The sequence below is a fragment of the Pipistrellus hanaki genome, assembly GCF_964339955.1.
Source record: "Pipistrellus hanaki genome assembly, chromosome: 1".
NCBI lineage: Eukaryota > Metazoa > Chordata > Mammalia > Chiroptera > Vespertilionidae > Pipistrellus > Pipistrellus hanaki.
This window is the reverse complement of record NC_140503.1, coordinates 48,524,193-48,545,615: the sequence shown is the minus strand read 5'-3', so window position 1 is coordinate 48,545,615 and position 21,423 is coordinate 48,524,193. Positions and strand designations below refer to the sequence as shown.

Genomic DNA, 21,423 nt, shown 5'->3' with positions numbered 1-21,423 from the left:
TGACTGGCACACCCTCAAAGACGGCAGCGCCCACAGCCACAAGATGACAGCGCCCAGTTCCCTCAGCCCCACCGGGGCGGACCAACCACTCCGCACACCTGACTCTGGAGTCCCCCCGTCTCCTCAGCCCCCCATCCGCCCACGGCTGGCCCAAGGCGCAGGCAAGCCTCAGATGGTGGCTGCCCAGCCCGCTCAGGGCTGCCCAAGGCTCAGGTAACCAAGGCCGGCTGAGACTTGCGCTGCTGGCAATGGCAGCAGCAGAGCTGTGATGGGGGCGCCGCCTTCCCCTTATCACTGGTTGCCTCCGGCCCCTGAGGGCTCCAGGACTGTGAGAGGAGGCAGGCTGGGCTGAGGAACCCCTTTTCCAGTGCATGAATTTTCATGCACCAGGCCTCTAGTATAGGATACTAGAGGTCTGATGCACAAAATCCATGTAAGAGCCTTGGCCCCGGCCCCCACCCACTGCCGCTGCGGCCAGGGGGTCTCTGCTGCCTCTGCCTCAGCCCCCGCCCACTGTAGCTTTGTCCAAAAGGAAGGACATCAGAAAGTACATCTGGTCTAATTAACGTATTAAACTTTTATTATTATAGATATAAGTAAATTATAATCCAGTCAATCATATTTAAAGAAAAATAAGAGCACAAGAAACCTTATGGCAATACTTTTATAAGATGATTTTTTTAAACCTCAGATTATTTACCTAGTTTACATATTAAGATTCTTAAAAGCTATACACAATGAAAGAATTTATTATATATGCAGAAATTTTTTGAAATAATTACCCAAATTTTTTTTAGTAATGCATTATTTACCTATTTGTAATTTAATAATTAGTGGCTCTGGGTCAGCATTTCTCAAAATGTGTCTGTAGTTCTTTGGAGTCTTAGTTCATGTTAATACAAAATAAGTTTTTTTGGGTTTTTTTAAAATATATTTTATTGATTTTTTTACAGAGAGGAAAGGAGAGAGATAGCTAGAAACGTTGATGAGAGAGAAACATCGACCAGCTACCTCCTGCACAGCCCCTACCGGGGATGTGCCTGCAACCAATGTACATGCCCCTGCCCGGAATCGAACCTGGGACCTTTCAGTCCGCAGACCGATGCTCTACCACTGAGCCAAACTGGTTTCGGCCAAAATAAGTTTTAATGGTCAAATTTGTTTAGAAAAATATGGGTTTCTTTCCTGAAGGACTTCTCAAATCCTGAGATATTTTAGTATACACTGCAAATTTTTTTAAGAAGATGGAATACAGTATTATTTTCCAACTTCCAAATTTATGTAACCACTTTATCTATCCTTCCTCTAAAGCAGGGTTCCTCAAACTTTTTAAAGTGGGGGCCAGATCACGGTCCTCAGAGAGCTGGAGGGCCGGACTATATGAACTACTAATTCCTACTGTAACACCTCGGCTGCGCTCACTGCCCAAAAAACCTGGCGGGCCGGATCAGACTCCTCTGCGGGCCGCATGTGGCCCGCGGGCCGTAGTTTGAAGACCCCTGCTCTAAAGGATAGATTTTTCTAACACTAAAATACACTGTACAAGGCAAATCTTAAAAAACTGGGGAATAATACCAGGGTGAGAATGTCAAGTGCAGTATCTATAGTTATTGAGATGTTAGGCTTTCTAACTAGAATGTTAATCAGATAGAAAATAGTACTGCCATATCTATTTTGCAGCCCAGATTAAAGTCCTATAGATTTCATTCATTTTTTTTTCTCTTTTTTAAAATATATTTTTATTGATTTCAGGAAGGGAGAGAGTGATAGAAATATCAATGATGAGAGAGAATCATTGATCGGCTACCTCCAGCATACACCACACTGGAGATCAAACCTGCAACACAGGCATGTACCCTGACTGGGAATAGAACTGTGACTTCCTGGTTCAGACATCGAGGTTCAACCACTAAGCCACTCCAGCTGGGCTAGATTTCTTTTTTTTTTTTTTTAAATATATTTTTATTGATTTTTTTACAGAGAGGAAGGGAGAGAGAGAGAGAGAGAGAGAGCTAGAAACGTCGATGAGAGAGAAACATCGACCAGCTGCCTCTTGCACACCCCCTACTGGGGATGTGCCCGCAACCAACGTACATGCCCTTGACCAGAATCGAACCTGGGACCCTTCAGTCCGCAAACCGACGCTCTACCACTGAGCCAAACCGGTTGGGGCTAGATTTTATTTTTAAATCATAAACCCAGGTATCCATTCTGTGTATGCACATATGTGTGTGTGTGTGTGTGTGTGTGTGTGTGTGTATAAAAGCCAAGAGTAAAGATAAAATGCATCAGTAAATATAATGTAAATTATTGCATGCATAAAAAAGCATGTAAACATGGTCCTATTGTTGTTTTTAACGTACTTAACTACTAAAACTCCTTACTCAAAAAAAAGAATTTAAAAATAAATAAATAAAACTCCTTACTCTTATTCGTTTCACCATGAAACTGATGTTACGAATTCCAGAGAAGTCTGTGGTCTGATAAATTGTATCAATCGCTTTAACATGACTGGATATCTACAGATTGAAAAAAAGAAAAACATTTTAGACACAATGTTAAAATATGAAAAAGACTGAATTTCCATCTCCCAAATCAAGAATTATTCATGTTCCACCACATTCAATTTTTAAAATGTCTATACCAAATACCAGATGAAAGAATGAAACAGATTAGTGAGCTGGAGCTAAAAGGGAAGATTCTGTGCTTTTCCAGATTCTACTCCAACCAAATCTGCACTCTTCTCAGATATATAAAACTTTGTTTCCTCAATCCATCCTATAATATGACACCTTTATGCCTTTTCACATGCTGTTCTCTAATGCCTAGGGTATCATCCTTCAGATTCAGCTCAGCTCAAAGATCCCTGAGAACTTCCCTGGTAATATTAGGACACTCAGTCATTCTCTGACTTTGGTCTTTCTATTGCTGCACTAGTACAGTTTGGGTTGTTTTTTTTCTGTAAGTTTTGGGCTTTTTTCCTCCATACTTAATTAAAATATATTTTCATTTTTTGCTTTGTTGACTATTTACTATGTACTAGACACTGTTTTAGGTGCTAGGGATATAAAGGCAAACGAAATAAAAAAGGTCTCTATAAATTTACAAAAATTTATTTGCCAGGGTGATGGATGGTAATAATAAAAATACAAATAAAGTGTTCAGATTTTGCTAAATTTCAGGAAGAGATTAACATGGTAACAGAATACAAAATAATTCTGTTTACCTATGTATCAACTAAACTGTCTGGCTTCTAAACCACTCTGTATACAACCTTCCCATCTTCATTTACAAAAAGCACTTGCTACCATTTATGCAAAATATTACATATATGTAATATTGTATATACATATATAGGGTGTCCACAAAATATGTATACATACAATGTCTACAGATTCTATTACATTTTGAAAATAAAATATTTTTTTAAAACACTGCCTTTATAATTAAAAGTGTGTAATACATTTCTGGGGACACCCTGTATATATATTATTTTCAAATAAATTATATAAGCATACAATAGTAAAGAAGAAACATTAACAGTGATGACTTCAAAAGTTCCCCAAGTAGCCAAACATTGATAAAGAAAATCAGAACAGTGCTGACAAACTACATTAAAAAGTCATGCTGTCTAATCTCAGTTTGGCCTAGCAATCTTCTGAGTCTATTCCATTCTCAACAGTGGTGGTTCAAACATTTCTCCACAGGTCATTATATTTCACTAGAGGCCCAGTGCATGAAAATCGTAGGGGGTGGGAGGTCCCCTTAGCCCAGCCTGCACCCTCTCCAATCTGGAACCCCTGGAGGAATGTCCAACTGCCCGTTTAGGCCCGATCTTACCGGGATGGGGCCTAAACAGGCAGTCAGACATCCCTCTCACAATCCAGGACTGATGGCTCCCAAATGCTCGCATGCCTGCCTTCTTGATTGCCCCTAACAACCTCTGCCTGCCAGCCTGATCACCACCTAACCACTTGCCTGCCAGCCTGATTGATGCCTAACTGCTCCCCTGCCAGCCTGTTTGCCCCTAACTGCCCTCCCCTGCAGGTCTGGTCTGGTTCGCTCCCCCCCCCCCCGCCCCTCCCCCCAAAAAAAACCTGCTCTCCCAACTGCCTGGTCCCTCCCAACTGCCCTCCCCTACTGGTCTGATCGCCCACAACTGCCTGGCCATCTTGTGTCCACATGGGGTCATCCATCTTTGACCACATGAGGGCAGCCATTTGTGTGTTGGAGTGATGGTCAATTTGCATATTACTCTTTTATTGGATAGGCTAGAGGCCTGGTGCACGAGTGGGGGTCAGTCTGTTTGCCCTAGAAGGGTATCCTGGATCAGGATGGGGGTTTCCTTGGGGTACGGGGTAGCCTAGGCAAGGGGCCTATGGTGGTTTGCAGGCCAGCCACACACCCCCGGTGACCCAAGCAGAGGCCTTGGTATCTGGGATTTATCTTCTATAATTTAAACTTTGTAGCCTGGAGCAGAGCCAAGCCCCCTGCTTGCTCCATGGCAGTAGCCATTTTTGTTGGGATTTATTTATCTTCTATCATTGAAACTTTGTACCCTTGAGTGGAGGCCAAGGCAGGCCAGGGCTGCTGAAGCTTGACTTCCTCCATCACTGGGGGTAACTCAAGCCTCCTGCTCTCTCCAGCTCCGTGGCTGCTGCCATTTTTATTGGGATTTATTTATCTTCTATAATTGAAACTTTGTAGTCTTGAGTGGAGTCCAGTGCCGGCCAGGATATGCAAAAAGCTTGGCTTCCTCCATTGCTGAGGAAACTCAAGCCTCCTGATCTCTCCATGGCTGCACCCATCTTGGTTTGATGCCTAACTGCTCCCCTGCCAGCCTGTATGCCCCTAACTGCCCTCCCTTGCAGGTCTGGTCTGGTCGCCCCCCCCCACCCCCCCAAAAAAAAAAAAAAAAAAAAACTGCTCTCCCAACTGCCTGGCTTCCTCCATTGCCGAGGAAACCCAAGCTTCCTGCTCTCTCCATGGCTGCATCCATCTTGGTTGGGTTAATTTGCACACTTGCTCCTGATTGGCTGGTGGGCGAGGCTTGTGGATGTAGAGGTGCAGTCAATTTGCATATTACTCTTTTATTAGATAAGACACTTAACTGATGTCCCATCATTATCCACTTATGACTTCCTTAAAGAGTAAGGTCTCTTTATTTCTGACCTCAATCCTTTACTGGGTCTTTTTCACATCAATTTTTCTTTCTCTTATATCTTACACTGCTTTCCTACTGGATTATTTTCCTCTCCCAACCAACTTCTCTTGTAATCCCTACTTCCTTTTCACTCCCAAATATTTTATATTATTATAGGTCCCCATATATTTTTTTTATTTTTCACATTTCTTAGAATCTCACTGCCAACCCATTCCTTACTGGTTTACAAATGTTTTCACCTTCACAATTCCATTGAGAACTTGCCTAAATATCATCCAATAATCTCTAGTAACTGAAAATCAACTACCTTTTGTACCTCTTCCCTTATGCCTAGCATATCCTCCTTGAGACATCAGCTCAGTTCAAACATCTATATACCATCTTCTTAAAAAAAAAAAAGTAATTCTACTTTTTTCCACCATTACTTTTAATTTATTTAATAAAAAGTATAATTAAATAAAACTGTAAGATATTTGAATATCTTGATATATGTGTACACTGAGAATTCCTGCCATCTAACACATTTAATATCTTCATATCTTTATATCTTTGATATCTCTGTAAGATGACACTATTGTCTGTGCATTTTGCTTTGAAACTTTCTTCGCTAATTATTTAATACTACCTCTTTTAACTGTTTTGTTTTAGCCCATTGCTCTCTTCCTCATTCTGTTCACTATATACAGATTTTCTTTCCGTTTCTTCCCTTTTGATTTCCTTCTCTCCCTTTCATTCTCTCTCCTTTTAATGTATCACTATATCTATTTTATACCAAGAAATTCCATGCAAAAGCTCAAACCTCTCCCAAGGTCCAGTATCACATTTTCAATATCCTAATGTAATGACCACCTGGCTTTTAGATATATCTAAAATTAAGGTCATCACCACCACCAAAATGAATTCACCAATTATACAATGGCACATTCATCCTCTCAGTCTCAAATCCTTAAAGTCAAAATGCATTCATCAAACTCTCACTGGATACCTTCAACATGATAACATATTGAAGGGTATGTCTAAATACTTTATACTTTAAAAAGGATTAAGACATAAATGCAAATAATAAGGTAACTAGAAAGTGCTAAGTACAATGGAAATACAGAATAGAAATGAAATACTTCTTGTTGAAACAATTCCTCTATCTTTCCCTCTGTTAAGATCACAAATGAAATTCAATCCTCTTGGGAAGGGGGGAGGGGATAATGGTAAGATATGTACACATAAAATACCTTAATAAAAAAATGAAGAAAAAAAAAAGAAATTCAATCCTCTTTTGAAAGCTAAGCTCCTATGTCATCTCCTTCATGAAATCATTTTCTTACACCTCTCTTTTGAATGACACTGAAATATCCTAACTGGTCTTTCAATTATTTATATAGTTATCTTACATATTTCATCATATCATAATTGAAAATACTTTTTTTAAAATATATTTTATTGACTTTGTACAGAGAGGAAAGGAGAGAGATACAGAGTTAGAAACATCGATGAGAGAGAGTCATCGATCAGCTGCCTCTTGCACACCCCCTACTGGGGATATGCCCGCAACCAAGGTAAATGCCCTTGACCGGAATCGAACCCCGAACCCTTCAGTCCCCAAGCCGATGCTCTATCCATTGAGCCAAACCGGTTTTGGCGAAAATACATACTTTTTATTTTTCCCAAATGAGATATGTGCTAACTTTAATTTTAGAGGAAAATATAGCTACCCTGTTTCCCTGAAAATAAGACAGTGTCTTATATTAATTTTTTCTCCCAAAGTTGCGCTAGGTCTTATTTTCAGGGGATGTCTTATTTTTCCATGCACTAGGTCTTATTTTCGGAGGATGTCTTATTTTTGGGGAAACACGGTATTAGAATACAAGAGCTCCTAAAACAGTAGGAAAATTATAAGTACCTGAGCAATCACAGCATCTCGTGTACCATAATATTTAAAGAATAGATGATCAGTCTGAATATAAAGTTGACAAGTATTTTTTTCAGCTACAGTTGTACGTTTTTTCCTCAAGAGTTCTGGACCATTATTAACAGCATGTTCTTCTTTAGGTGTCTGTATGTCAAAAAGAGAGTCATTTCTAATCATTAGCATGCTTCACTATTATAATTTTATATAGTACATGTTATAAACAATTTCATATTCTGCTTTATTATGAGTAGACATAAAAAAATTTCGTATTATAAACAAGAGTACACATTATAAAATATTTCATATCCTGCATTATGTAACACCAAAGACATTTCCCCATGTCATTAAAATTCTTCATAAACATCACTTTCAGTCTCATAAAATCTACTGCATAGATTACTTATTCAAGAGATTCTTTCACTTTTACATATTTTCAAAACATACCTTTTAATATGTAATCATTTGAATATAAAGCAAGTCTTATAGTTTATAATACTTTAATATCCTTCTTCCACCTCACCTCTATAAACCCAATGTATTACCTACCTCTGTCAAATTTGTCTCCTAAATGCTTAAGAAACCTGTCTCCATCACATTAGTCCAAACTACTCTCACTTATTACCTAGAGTACTAGAATAAGAGCAATGTAATCTATCCACATCCAATATTAGCCTTTAATCTATTCTCTCCAGTGTTTCCCAAAGTGTGGTACGCGTACCCCCAGGGGTACGGGAAGAGTTTGGTGGGGGTACGCGTTGCACCAAAGTTTGGTGAGGATATGCACTGCACCGTGCTTAGCTGCGCCCAATTCTACATTCTCATGAGTAGGAGGGGTACTCAGCGTTACGAAAATTATAGAAGGGGTACACATATGACAAAAGTTTGGGAAACACAGTCTATACTGTAATCTTTTCAAAATCTTTTCAAAAAAATTACTCATCTCTATAATATATTTCAATGACTTCCCATTGCTTTAAGAATAAGGTCCTAAATTCTGTATATGCCATCCAATCAGTACTGCAAGCTGTAATTACCTGTCCAATTCCTTCCCATTCCATATTATTTCACAGAGACACCCTACTGCATTACCCAACTCTAGCCCTCTTTCCAATCCTCCAACACACAGTCTGGCTTCTGCTAGTCCTTGCACATGCTGATGGTACCTCTCCTGATCTAACATCTTCTTTCAGACTTAGCAAAGGTCAATTCATCCATTATACCACCTCATAAAACCATGCACCCATGTCCTTACATAGAGTAATCTTACAATTTATTGTATGGTTATTTGATTAATTTCTATCTGCAGCTCAACGTCTATTACTTCATGAGTTCTAGAAAAAAGATACTTATCTCTGTTTGCTTATCCCTATACTAGAGGCCCGGCCCAGGAATTCATGCACAGGTGGGGTCCTGCCGGCCATCCCTGATAGGAACCAATAGGGCCAGGCCAACAGGAAGGAGGGGACACGGGAGGTTGGCCTGGTGAGGGTGGGGAGGGAGCTGATCAGGCCAGTTGGCTGCCGCATTATAGCAACCAGTCATCCCAGTCATTCCGTTGTTCCAGTTGCTTGGCTTTTATATATACATAGATTGTTCTCATCTAACACACTCTTGGCAGGCAAACTGAATGCTCAAATCAGTAGTATTTGTTTAAAGAATTACCACTGCAATTAAATCCAAATACTTAAATAGTTGTTGACATGTAAAAGAACCATTTTAAATGAATTTTGATGAAACAGTAATAGAGAATTCAAATTAAATTCTTGAGATGGGCTTATAATGCTATTAATTTCCCTCTTAGAACTGCTATCATGTGTCCCATAGATTTTTGGTTGTTGTATGTTTTCAGGTCATTTTTTATTTCTTCCTTGATTTCACTGTTAACTCTTTCATTGTTTAGTAATATGTTATTTAGCCTCCATGTCTTAGTGTGTTTTTTCAGTTTTTTTCTTGTGATTATTAAATTCTATTTTCATACCATTATGGTCAGAGAGATGCCTGATATGACTTCAATTTTCTTAAATTTATTGAAATGTGTTTTGTGTCCTAACATGTGACCTATCATATAAAATGTTCCATAAGCACTTGAAAAGAATGTATATTCTGCTGCTCTGGGGGAAATGCTCTGAAAATACCAATTAAATTCATCTGACCTAGTGTATAATTTAAGGCCATTATTTCCTTGTTGATTTTTGTATGAAAGATCTATCCAGTCAATGGGGTATTAAAATCCCCTACTGTGAGTTTATTGTCAATCTCTCCCCTTTATGTCCATCAAGATTTGATTTACATATTTAGGTACTTCTATGTTGAGTGCATAAATGTTTACAAGTGTTATATCCTCTTGTCAGATTGCTCCCTTTATCATTATGTAGTGTCCTTTTTTGTCACCTACTATAGTCTTTGTTTTAGGTTATTTTGTCAAATGTAAGTATTGCTACCCCATCATTTTCCCATTTCCACTTACATAAATTATCTTTATCCACTCCTTCTAAATAAAATTTTTAAATGAGAAAAAATGTCTTTTATATTTGCATATTTGCAATGTTATGCTCTTCACTTCTACCTGAACAACTTCCTTTAACAATTCTTAAAGTGTAAATCTCTTACAAATTCTCTCAGCCTGTTTGTGTAAAACAGATCTTTAATTTGCCCTCATTTTTGAAAATTATTTTCACAAAATATAGAATCCTAGTTTGGTAGGTTTTTTTCCCAGCACACTTTGAAGATGTCAATATGTAATCTTCAGTTTGCACTGTGTAATGAGAAGTCAGAAGTTATTCTTACAGTTGTTCCCCTGGATATAAATGTATCTTCTTTTCTCTAGCTACTTTTATTTATGTTTTTCTCATTTTCAGTGATTTCCAATAATTTGACTGCATTATGTCCTACTAATACAGTTTTCCTTGTATTTATCCCACCTGGATTTCATTGAGATTCTTGGGCCACAAATTTTGGAGACATTAAATATTTGTAGACATTTCCTGTACCCATTGTCCCAAGACCCCAATTATTTTCTCTTTGTGATTAGATCTGGATAGTTTCTATTTTTTATTGTTCTTTATTTGCCTGTGTTGTCTTCTGTAGTAAATAATTTGCTCTTAAGCCTATCCACTCAATTTCAAATAAGAAAATGTACTTTCCAGTTATACAAGTTACATTTAGTTTTTATTATAATTTCTATTACCTCCTCTTTGTTTTCATATTTTTCTGTTATTCTTTGAATGTATTTATAACCATTATCTTAAGTCCTTCTGTGCTAATGCCTGTAATTTCTGGTTCTGTTTTTATCTGAGTGGTTTTTATCCTGATTATAGATCACATTTTTCAATTTTTTTGCATCTAGTAATATTTTGTGAATGCTGACACTATTAATGTTAGATTATTAAGTATCTACATTCTGTGTACTCTTTTTCATTGCTAATCCTCACCCTAAAATATTTTTTTCCCATTGATTGTTAGAGAAAGTGGAAAGGAAGCAAGGAAGAGGAAAGAGAGAAACATTGATGTGAAAGACACATCAATCGACCGCCTCCTGCACATGCCCCAACAGGGGTCAGGGATCAAACCCACAACCTAGGTACATGTTCTTGACCAGGAATCAAATCCACAATCCTTCAGTGCTAGGGCCAGCATTCTAACCAATGTGCAAAACTGGCCAGGGCTATGTACTCTTTTAACAAGTATTACTGAATTCTGTTCTGACAGACAGTTAATTTACCTGAAAGTCAACTTGATCTTTTTGGAGTTTGGTTTTTCCGCTTAGTTAGGGCAAGTCTCCAGTAGCCTTTAACTCAGGGGTGAAATTAGCCTTCCTCTTAATATGGCTTGGGATCTCTACAAAGTATAATTTCTAATAGTACATTGATTCCACAGTAGTTTTTCTTTCTCTCGTAATTTCCTCATAGAATTTCACCTTATGCAGGTATAGCTTAGTATTCATCTAAAACTAAAGGAAACAGTTATGCAGATATCTGGAGCTTTTTCTCCGTGTAGCTATCTCCTGTAAACTCTGCCTTCTTGTACTTTGACCTGTCTCTTCAACTCGGTAAGACTACTGTGCACTTTTCGCTTTGAGATCCCCTTCCCTGTGCCACACCTAAAGTTTTGCCTCAAGTTATGAAGTCGGGAAAATCACAGAGATATTTATTTTTCCTTCTCAGCATCGCATCCTGTACTGTCTGCTTCCAATATTTGAAAACAGCTGTTTGATATATTTTGTTTAGTTTTCGTGTTGTTTTCTACAAGAAAGTTATGTGGATACGCATTATTTAATCACAGCTGGAAAGAGAAATCTTTACTTAATATTTTTACTAAGAGTTTCAATGTTTTCATTTTAGACATTTAATACTTTAATCTATTTAAAGTTTTGTTTTAAATATGGTAAGAGATAAAGATCAACTTCATCTTTTTCTAAATGGTTAAACACTTATTTCTGGTTCCATTTATTCAACCATCTGTACTTTTCCTCACCGATTTGAGATTCTAACTCTACCACATAACAGTTTCATATAAGTTATTGTTTTCATCTCTATGTTAAGATCACACTCTCAATATAATAAATTTTAATCCCTTCTAGGGCAAATCCCTCTTGCCTGCTCATCACCTCTAGATTGGCCCTACTTCTTCTTAGTGCTTACTTTTCTGTATAACATTTTAGACCCATCTAAGTGCTATAAATAACTCTTTTGTAATTTGTATCAAAATTATGTTTAACCTATTAATCAACATGGAAAAATTAATATTTTTATGATATGTTATTTTCCATTAATAAGGTATGTCTCTCCGACATTTATTTAAAATTAATCTTCTTGCTTGGCCACAGTGGCTCAGTGGTTGAGAAGTTCATGATTCCATTCCTGGTCAGTGCACATGCCCAAGTTGAGGGTTCAATCCCCAGTGGGTGCATGCAGGAAGCAGCAAATCAATTATTCTCTAATCATTGATGCTTCTTTATCTCTTTCCCTTCCTCCCTCGCTCAATAAGAATATATTTAAAACCGAAACCGGTTTGGCTCAGTGGATAGAGCGTAGGCCTGCGGACTGAAAGGTCCCGTGTTCAATTCCGGTCAAGGGCATGTCCCTTGGTTACGGGCACATCGCCAGTAGGGGGTGTGCAAGAGACAGCTGATCAATGTCTCTCTCTCATCGATGTTTCTAACTCTATCTTTCTTCCTCTCTGTAAAAAACTAATAAAATATATTTTTTAAAAGAATATATTTAAAAATAAAAAAGAATATATTTAAAAATAAATAAATAAAAGTAATCTTAACACATCTTATTTAGTTTTATAATTTTCCTTAATTAGGTCTTATAATTCTTTGTTACATTTATTCTTTAATACATGATATTCTTGATACTATTAACAATGTCTTCTCTTTTGTTACATTTCTGATAGTCTATTACTGGATATAAAGAAATATAACCTAGCCCTAAGTGGTCTGGCTCAGTAGATAGAGTATTGGCCTGCAGAATGAAGGGTCCCAGGTTCAATTCTGGTCAAAGGCACATGCCCCAGTTGCGGGCTCAATCCCTAGTAGGGAGTATGCAGGAGGAAGCCAATCAATAATTGTCTCTCTCCCTCTCCCTTCCTCTCTGAAGTCAATAAAAATATATTTAAAAAACAAACAAAAAAAGATAAATGTGACCTATTTTTGTATGTTAACTTTATTATCTAGCCACTGTTAAACTCTGCTATTTCTAGCAATCTGTAGTCTTGTCCTCTCCACACTGCTGATATCTTAATACAAATCACTTTTCTACTGAATAACTGCAATAACTTCTAATTAGTCTCCTAGTCTCTAATCTTACACCTCACCCTAGGATTAAAATTATTTACCAGGCTTACTGTCATTCTGGCCTTTAATAACTCTAATACCTCTGAGGTATATAAGCATACCTCAGAGATATTACAAGTTTGGGTCCAGACCACCATCAATAAAGTGAGTACAGCAATAAAGTGAGTCGTAATCTTTTTGTTGGTGTAGGGTCTTGCCTTCATTTGGTAAAAAACAACATCTGTGAAGTGCAATAAAACAAGATATGCCTGTATACTGTCTTTCCATCTATTCATGCCCAATCTAACTCTTACTTATTCTTTTAGTTTATGATTACTGTCCTCAATTACTTCTCAGTTTAGATTAACAATTCCTCCTACTTATAGAGCATCATTCTATACTTACCGGTAATCCTCTTCTATCCCTTACTCTCAATTGTTTCTCTGTGTCTCCAAGCAAATTACAAACTTTTTGAGGATAAGTTTTTGGTCTTAATATCCACATATTCCTAGAACCAGCAGTCTGACAATATGACATATCAACACATAGTTTTTCAATTAATGCAAGAATAAAATCTCACTTAAAAGTCCCACCGGAAAAAGAATCGCTTGTGCATGTTGCCGATCAAGATACACACAAATCTGCATTTATAACTCAAATAGCTCAAGAAACATTACTCTAGCCTACTACTTTTAGAAAGGATGTCTAAACTACATGATAAATGTTTTACCATAAACATTTTTTCATTTTAAACTTGCTTTGAATTTTTTTTTTAAGAGAGAGGAAGTGGGAGAAAGAGGGGAGGGAGGGAGGGATGGAAGGAAGAAGGGAGGGAAGAAAGAAGGAAGAGAGGGAGGGCGGAAGAGAAGGAGAGAAGGAGAAAGGAGGGGGGAGAGGGAGAGAGGGAGAAGCATTGATGTGAAAGAGAAACGTGGACCAGATGCCTTCCACACACACCAAGACACAGCACAAACCCAAGCAAATGCCCTGACTGGGAATCAAGTCCACCACCTTTTGTTGTATGGGATGACATTCCAACCAACTGAGCCACACTGGACAGGACTAAATTTATGTTTTAAATAACTATAAACCTATCCCTTATCACAGGAAAAAGGAGATTAAAAAAAGAATAAAAGAACAACAGTCAAATGGCAAAAAATCTTACAATTAAAATATCAACAGCATTGTGATTATTATTAGGGTGGCTAATGATGTGTTTGTTTAAAGACACATGACTTTCAATGTTAAACTGGGAAGCCCCAGGCAAACAAGGGGAAGTTGACCAGTCTAATTTTTATACTAATACAAAAAGTTACATTTATAGAAAACACAAGTTCAAACTGACTATTTTTTAAATTAACACTCACTATGTTTCAGACATATAGTGTAATGTTAATGAGACACACAGATTTGTTTTCAAATCTCACCACTATGTCTTTATTAGAGGCAAATTAACTGGCTGCTTTAAGCATTAAAAAAAAAAAAAAAAAAAAAAAAAACAACAATATTTCTCCAGTGTTATAAATATTTCAGAAATTGTAGAACAAACATATTTAATGCAGGAACACATGCCCAAGTTCATCTTTATTTCTTAAATGCAAGCTAGTATTAAAATCCTTACCTGTGTTACTTCCTCTACACCAGTCATCTGGTACTTCCTCATCCTTTCAAATACTGAATGATCTGCACAGCCCCCCTGTGGACCATATTTATGGGGGTAGTCTAAAACACACAAAAAAAAATACTTTTTTGTCTCATATTTAGGTACTATGACTTATCTTATAAATGAAAATTTAACCGTCATAATATAGGAATAGAATTATGCTAGGCATTCTAATTTTCAAACCTGATACGTTCCCAAGTTCTCCCTCAAAAAAACATCTAGAACTTTTATCACATAAATAATTTGTTAAGCCGAAGCCGGTTTGGCTCAGTGGATAGAGCGTCGGCCTGCGGACTGAAAGGTCCCGGGTTCGATTCCGGTCAAGGGCATGTACCTTGGTTGCGGGCACATCCCCAGTGGTGGGTGTGCAAGAGGCAGCTGATCGATGATTCTCTCTCATTGATGTTTCTAACTCTCTATCCCTCTCTCTTCCTCTCTGTAAAATATCAATAAAATGTATATTTTAAATAAAAAAAAAATAATAATAATTTGTTAATTCTATAAACAGTAATAATTGTTTATTCTGAGTTGAACTTTCCCCACCTTCCCCACTTTAGATATACAGAGCATCTTAATACTGCAATTTACTTTATTTTGTAGTGTGTAAGTTTCCCTTCAAAAATATTAAATTCATATGCTGCAAAGCACAAAGCCACCTCAATCTGAACAATTAAGCTAATATAATGTTATATTTGGTTTGAATTCCTCCCATGAATACCAAATGGCCTCAGAAACAAGCTCTATGGCACAGTAAAAGAAGGCACTTTAAATTTATTCAATGTATACTTCAAGCAAATACTTTATAAACCAATAACTATTTTATCACCATTCTTCTCCGTTCATAAGCAATGATTAATTTATCCTTAAATGAGTTGGGTCTATTTCCAGATAGCTGTTCAATTTAGTTTAGTCATTTAAGTTTATTCCACTCTCTCAAAGTTCACATACTTCTCCACTGTTAAGGTCTTCCTTAGATCATGAACATACTTTATAATTCAATCTAGTAGCCATAATTAAGAGAACTTTCTTTTTTTTTTAAATATATTTTATTGATTTTGTACAGAGAGGAAGGGAGAGTGATAGCGAGTTAGAAACATCGATGAGAGAGAGTCATCGATCAGCTGCCTCTTGCACACCCCCTACAGGGGATATGCTCGCAACCAAGGTACATGCCCTTGACCGGAATCGAACCCAGGTCCCTTCAGTCCCCAAGCCGATGCTCTATCCATTGAGCCAAACCGGTTTCGGCTAATTAAGAGAACTTTCAAAATAAAATACCAAGACATAGGTGAAAGGGGAAGCACTGAAAAATCCTTAAGTAGCTTATAGAAGCAATCCACAGAATTGTAGTTAGAAACACTGCAGGTAGTTAATTAAGAAAAATCTAGAACCTAAAGTGCATGCTAGTAACCTATTTCATTGAAAACACAAGTTAAATAATACTACAATACAAATCGAAACTGGCATGTAGAAGCTAGATATTATCAACAACCTATCTACACTGATAAACAGCTCTGATTTTACATTTTAAACTAGTTTTTATCAAGGGTCAAGACTCCAACAGCTGTATAATTCTAATCAATTAATGTGAAAGAAATTATAGACTTAAAAGTTACTATTTCCAAGTCGATATACTAGTATATAGTTAATGAAGCCAAAGATCATAAATGGGTGCTAACACCACTGAGTGAAAGATGGGAGATAACAGGATATTAATAGTCTCTTTAAAATAACCCCACAGATTATTTAATAATTATAAAGGAAAAATGTACCTTTACCTCAAAGCGATATCATTACCATTTCATTTACCAAGTGATCAAATTAAGCGTTACCAGTAGGACAACTTGATATTATGTCCCTCCTACTGTGAAGCAGTTAAGAAACATTCAGCTTCACCTGAATGCAATATTCTTGCCAAAATGTGTTAACTGAACCTAATCAGAAATAAACAGACACACTAAGAATGTGAAACATTCTGTAAGTCACTGCCTTAGAAATATGAAAAAGAAAAAAATAAAGGCAATGTCATTTAAAGAAACAGAAAAGGTTGCCCTGGCTTGTGTTACTAGTGATTTGAAGGATCTCAGTTAGATTTCTGGTCAAGGGCATGTACTTAAGTTGTGGACTTTCTCCCCACCCCCATTAGGGCATGTTCAGTAGACCAGTGTTTCCCAACCTTCTCTCATGATGAGAATCACCTGGTGGAGTTGTTAAAACACAGATTCCTGAATCCCAACTAAGAAGTGCTAAACTAGGATTTTTGAGAACATATAGGTAAAATTGCATACCTAACTTAGTGCTCTGTATATAACATCTGTCTTAGAGCACTAGTTAGGTATACAATTTTACCTATATGTTCCCAAAAATCCTAGTTTAGCACTTCTTAGTTGGGATTCAGGAATCTGTGTTTTAACAACTCCACCAGGTGATTCTCATCATGAGAGAAGGTTGGGAAACACTGCAGTAGACAACCAGTCAATGTGAGACACACTGATGCTTCTTTCTCTATCCTTCCCTTCCTTCCCTTTCTCCCTCCCCTCTTCTACCCTCTATTTCACTCTGAAAAATCAATGAAAAAAAATATCCTCAGGTGAGGATTAACAAATAAAAATAAAAAATAAGTAAAATTTATAAAAACAGAAAAAGCTGAGAACTGGGGGGTGGAGGAGCCTGGAAGTTAAGACACTTAAAAGAGATACAATAAATGCCAAAAAAAAGAAAATACTTTTAGAACTGGATAAATTTCATTTTAGTCTGTATAGTAAATGATATTAATGTTCATTTTTAGAAGATGAAACATTATTGTTATTTAGAAAAATGTATTCTTAGGAGACCTGTGCTGCAGTATTTAGCAGTGGTGGCTCATTCAGTCTGAAGCCTACCTTCAAATGGTTCCCAAAAAAATGTGTTGAGGGAAGTATAACATATTTTTAAAAATGGTAAACTAGAGAGAAGGATGTATGTGTTCCTGTATAATTCTTTAAACTTTTTAAGTTTGAAATTTTCAAAGTTAAACTAGAACTAAAAAAACTACAAATCAGTAGAACAAGTTTAAATTATTGTGAAGTGGAAAAATAACACAACTCAAAGGATGAATATGCCTGGCCAGCATGGCTCAGTGGTTGAGCGTCGACCTACTGTGTTTCCCCGAAAATAAGATATCCTCCGAAAATAAGACCTAGCGCATGGAAAGATAAGACATCCCCTGAAAATAAGGCCTAGCGCAACTTTGGGAGAAAAAATTAATATAAGACACTGTCTTATTTTCGGGGAAATAAGGTATGAACCAGGAGGTCAAGTTTGATTCCCCATCAGGACATATGCCCAGGTTGTAGGCTCAATCCCCAGTGTGAGGTGTGTGGGAGGCAACCAATTATCCTCTCCCATCATTGATCTTTTTATTTCTCTCTCTCTCGCCCTTCCTCTCTGAAATCAATAAAATAAAATAAAAATACATATATATTTAAAAGAAAAAGCACTCATACATTTATTACTTTATCATTTCAAAAGCGCATTTTAGCAAATTGAAGATATAATACCATCCCACAAACATTTAATAAGAATCTACCACAGCCCTGACCAGTTTGGCTGAGTGACAGAGTGTCAGACTGCAGACTGAAGGGTCCCAGGTTCAATTCCAGTCAAGGGCATGTACTTTGGTTGTGGGTACATCCCTAGTAGGGGGTGTACAGGAGGCAGGGATCGATGTTTCTCTCTCATCTGATGTTTCTAACTCTCTATTCCTCTCCCTTCCTCTCTAAAGAAAGAATATACCACAAAGACTGGAAAGTCTTACAATATAATAGGCCAAGTTTTTCAATTCTCACCATTTAGTTAATTTGGGGTATTATCACCACTCCACTTCTTCTCCTACTATAATTTTAACCTGAAAATGTCCCAATGAGTCTTTCCCAGATTGTTAATAGAACCTAGTTTGCCTGGCCCACCAGTTAAAGTTCCTCTATGTCAAGAACACAATACAGAGGAGAAACCAATATGGCGGCATAGGTAAACAGCTAAACGGCTGCCTCACACAGCAATTTCAAAACTACAACTAAAAGACATCTGGACATCATCCAGAACCACAGGAAGGCTGACTGTGTGGAAATTCTTCAACTAGAAGGAAAGAGAAAAGCACACTGAGACTCAGAAGAGCTGCAGAAGGCAGAGGTACTGAGGCGCACGCGTGGAGAGCTGGCAACTAAATATGTGGCTGGCTTTCTCAACTGGGAGGGAGACAAAAGCTCCCGATGGCTCTGATCTCCAGTTCTGGGTGAGATTCTGAGGACCCAGACTCATTCTGGGAGAAGCTGAATTGCCTGGCAGCAGGCAAAACTCGAGGGCAGCTTTCTCTCTGAGGTGCTTGCAGCAATTACCGTGAGACACTGAGACTCAGGGGCCTCTTAGGGCAGGGCTGACGGGAAGCCAATGCTGTCTGCTCCGCCCTAAGACTCTGCCCCATTCAAGCTGAGCACAGAGGCTTTTGCAAGTCTTGTCTCATAAGGGTGTCTCCAGCACAAAAGTTCTCCCAGTGTAGACACAGCTGATCCTCACAGCCAGTTGGCCTGGAGGCCAATTCCTCCCAGTGATACCAACAACAATCAAGGCTTAACTACAACAATACTGTGCACACGGTCCACAAAGGAGTGCACCAAGAGTGTCCATCTCAGGTAAGTGGGGAGATTGAGACACCGGGCCCTATAGGACACCTAGCACACAAAGCCACTCTTATCAATTCAGGGAAGCAGCCAAAATGCGGAGACAAAGAAACAAGTCACAAATGAAAGAAATGGAGGAAAGCAAATTACTGGATATAGAATTCAAAACCATGTTTATAAGGTTTTTCAAGAGTTTTCTAGAAAAGTCTGATAAATTTAGTGAGACCCTCGAGGATATAAAAAAAGACCAACTAGAAATTAAGCATACACTGACTGAAATAATGAACAATATAGATCCAACAGCAGACTAGAGGATCACAAGAATCAAGTCAAAGATTTGAAATAGGAAGAAGCAAAAAAACACCCAACCAGAAAAGCAAAAAGAAAAAAGAATCCAAAAATATGAAGATAGTGTAAGGAGCCTCTGGGACAACTTCAAACATACCAACATCAGAATTATGGGTGTGCCAAAAAAAAAAAAAAGAGAGAGAACAAGATACTGAAAACCTATTTGAAGAAATAATGACTGAAAACTTCCCCTACCTGGTGAAAGAAATATACTTACAAGTCCAGGAAGTGCACAGAACCCCAAACAAAAAAAACAAAAAAATCCAAAAAGGACCACACCAAAACACATCATAATTAAAATGCCAAGGGCAAAAGACAAAAAGAGAATATTAAAAGCAGCATGTTTTTCTCTTGCTGCTTTTAATAGTCTCTCTTTGTCAATTACCTACAAGGAAGTACCCATAGAACTGTCAGCTGGTTTCTAAATAGAAACTATACAGGCCAGAAGGGAGTGGCAAGAAATATACAAAGTGATAAATAGCAAGAACCTACAACCAAGATTATTCCACCCAGGAAAGCTATCATTCAGAATGGAAGGTCAGATAAAGAGCTTTACAGACAAGAAAAAGCTAAAGGAGTTAATCACCACCAAATCACTATTATATGAAATGCTGAAAGTATTCTTTAAAAAGAGGAAGAAGGAAAAGGTAAAGATAAAAACTATGAACAACAAATACATATCTATCAACAAGTGAATCTAAAAATCAAGTGAAGCCAAAACCGGTTTGGTTCAGTGGATAGAGCATCGGCCTGCAGACTGAAGGGTTCCAGGTTCGATTCCAGTCAAGGGCATGTACCTTGGTTGCGAGCACATCCCCAGTAGGAGTGTGCAGGAGGAGGCTGATCGATGTTTCTCTCTCATCAATGTTTCTAACTTTCCATCCCTCTCTCTTCCTCTCTAAAAAAATAAAATATTTTTTTTTAAATTAAAAAAATAAAATAAAAATCAAGTGAATAAAAAATCTGATGAACAGAATAAACTGGTGAATATAGTAGAATCAAGGGCATAGAAAAGGAGTGAACTAAAAATTCTCAGGGGGAAGGGGTTGTGGGGGTGCAAGAAGAGACTAGACAAAAATCGTACACCTATGGATGGGGGGAGGGGGGGAGTGAGGGCAGAGGGTGGTGGGAACCGGGTGGAGGGGAGCGGGGGGGGGGGGGGGGGGGGGAGGAACAATTGTAATAATCTGAACAATAAAGATTTAAAAAAATACAATACAAAAGCAAACTCATAGACAAGTGTAACAAGTGTATATATGCACTTAAGTTCTTTATTCAGTTAACAGACGTTATATGTCTTGGAATTTTCCTAATTGTTTTAATCTATAATAATAAAAGTATAATATGCTAATTAGACCTGACAACCGAATGACCTTCCAGACGTCATTCCAGACGAAGCCGGGCCGGGGCAGCAGCAGCCGAAGCAGAGGCAGTTAGTGGCAATCAGGCAGGCAGGCGAGCAGTTAGGGGAAATCAGACAGGCAGGCAAAGGCAGTTAGGGGTGATCAGGCAGGCAGGTGAGTGATTAGGGGCAATCAGGCAGGCAGACAAGCAATTAGGGGCAATCAGGAAGGCAGGCAGGCAGGTGAGCGGTTAGGAGCCAGCGGTCCTGGATTGCAAGAGGGATATTCAACTGCCCAAACAGGCCTAAACCAGCAGTCAGATATCCCCCAAGGTGTTCTGGATAGCAAGAGGATGCAGGCCGGGCTAAAGGACCCCTACACACACACACACACACACACACACACACACACACACGAAATTCATGCACCGGGCCTCTAGTTATCATATAAAATGAGTTCATAGTCTGATATTATTTTGTGCTATTTACCCAACATTGGGATAGTTCAGTATCCAGCAACTAAAAATGTGGCCACATTCTCTGGTTAACTTTTCCCTTAAATCATG

At 37.9% G+C, this 21,423-nt stretch overlaps 1 protein-coding gene across 1 annotated transcript in view; it reads right to left on the bottom strand.

The window, feature by feature from the left end:
- The window catches only part of ADAM10 (ADAM metallopeptidase domain 10), a 145,266-nt gene that overhangs the window by 44,582 nt on the left and 79,261 nt on the right, over nt 1-21,423 (bottom strand). Inside the window, exons 5-7 of the mRNA XM_084873324.1 lie at nt 14,468-14,568; nt 7,062-7,214; nt 2,427-2,519 (exon numbers count right to left, since the gene is read on the bottom strand). Of these exons, the coding sequence (XP_084729450.1) occupies nt 2,427-2,519; nt 7,062-7,214; nt 14,468-14,568 (347 nt within the window). The remainder of the gene's footprint in view (nt 1-2,426; nt 2,520-7,061; nt 7,215-14,467; nt 14,569-21,423) is intronic.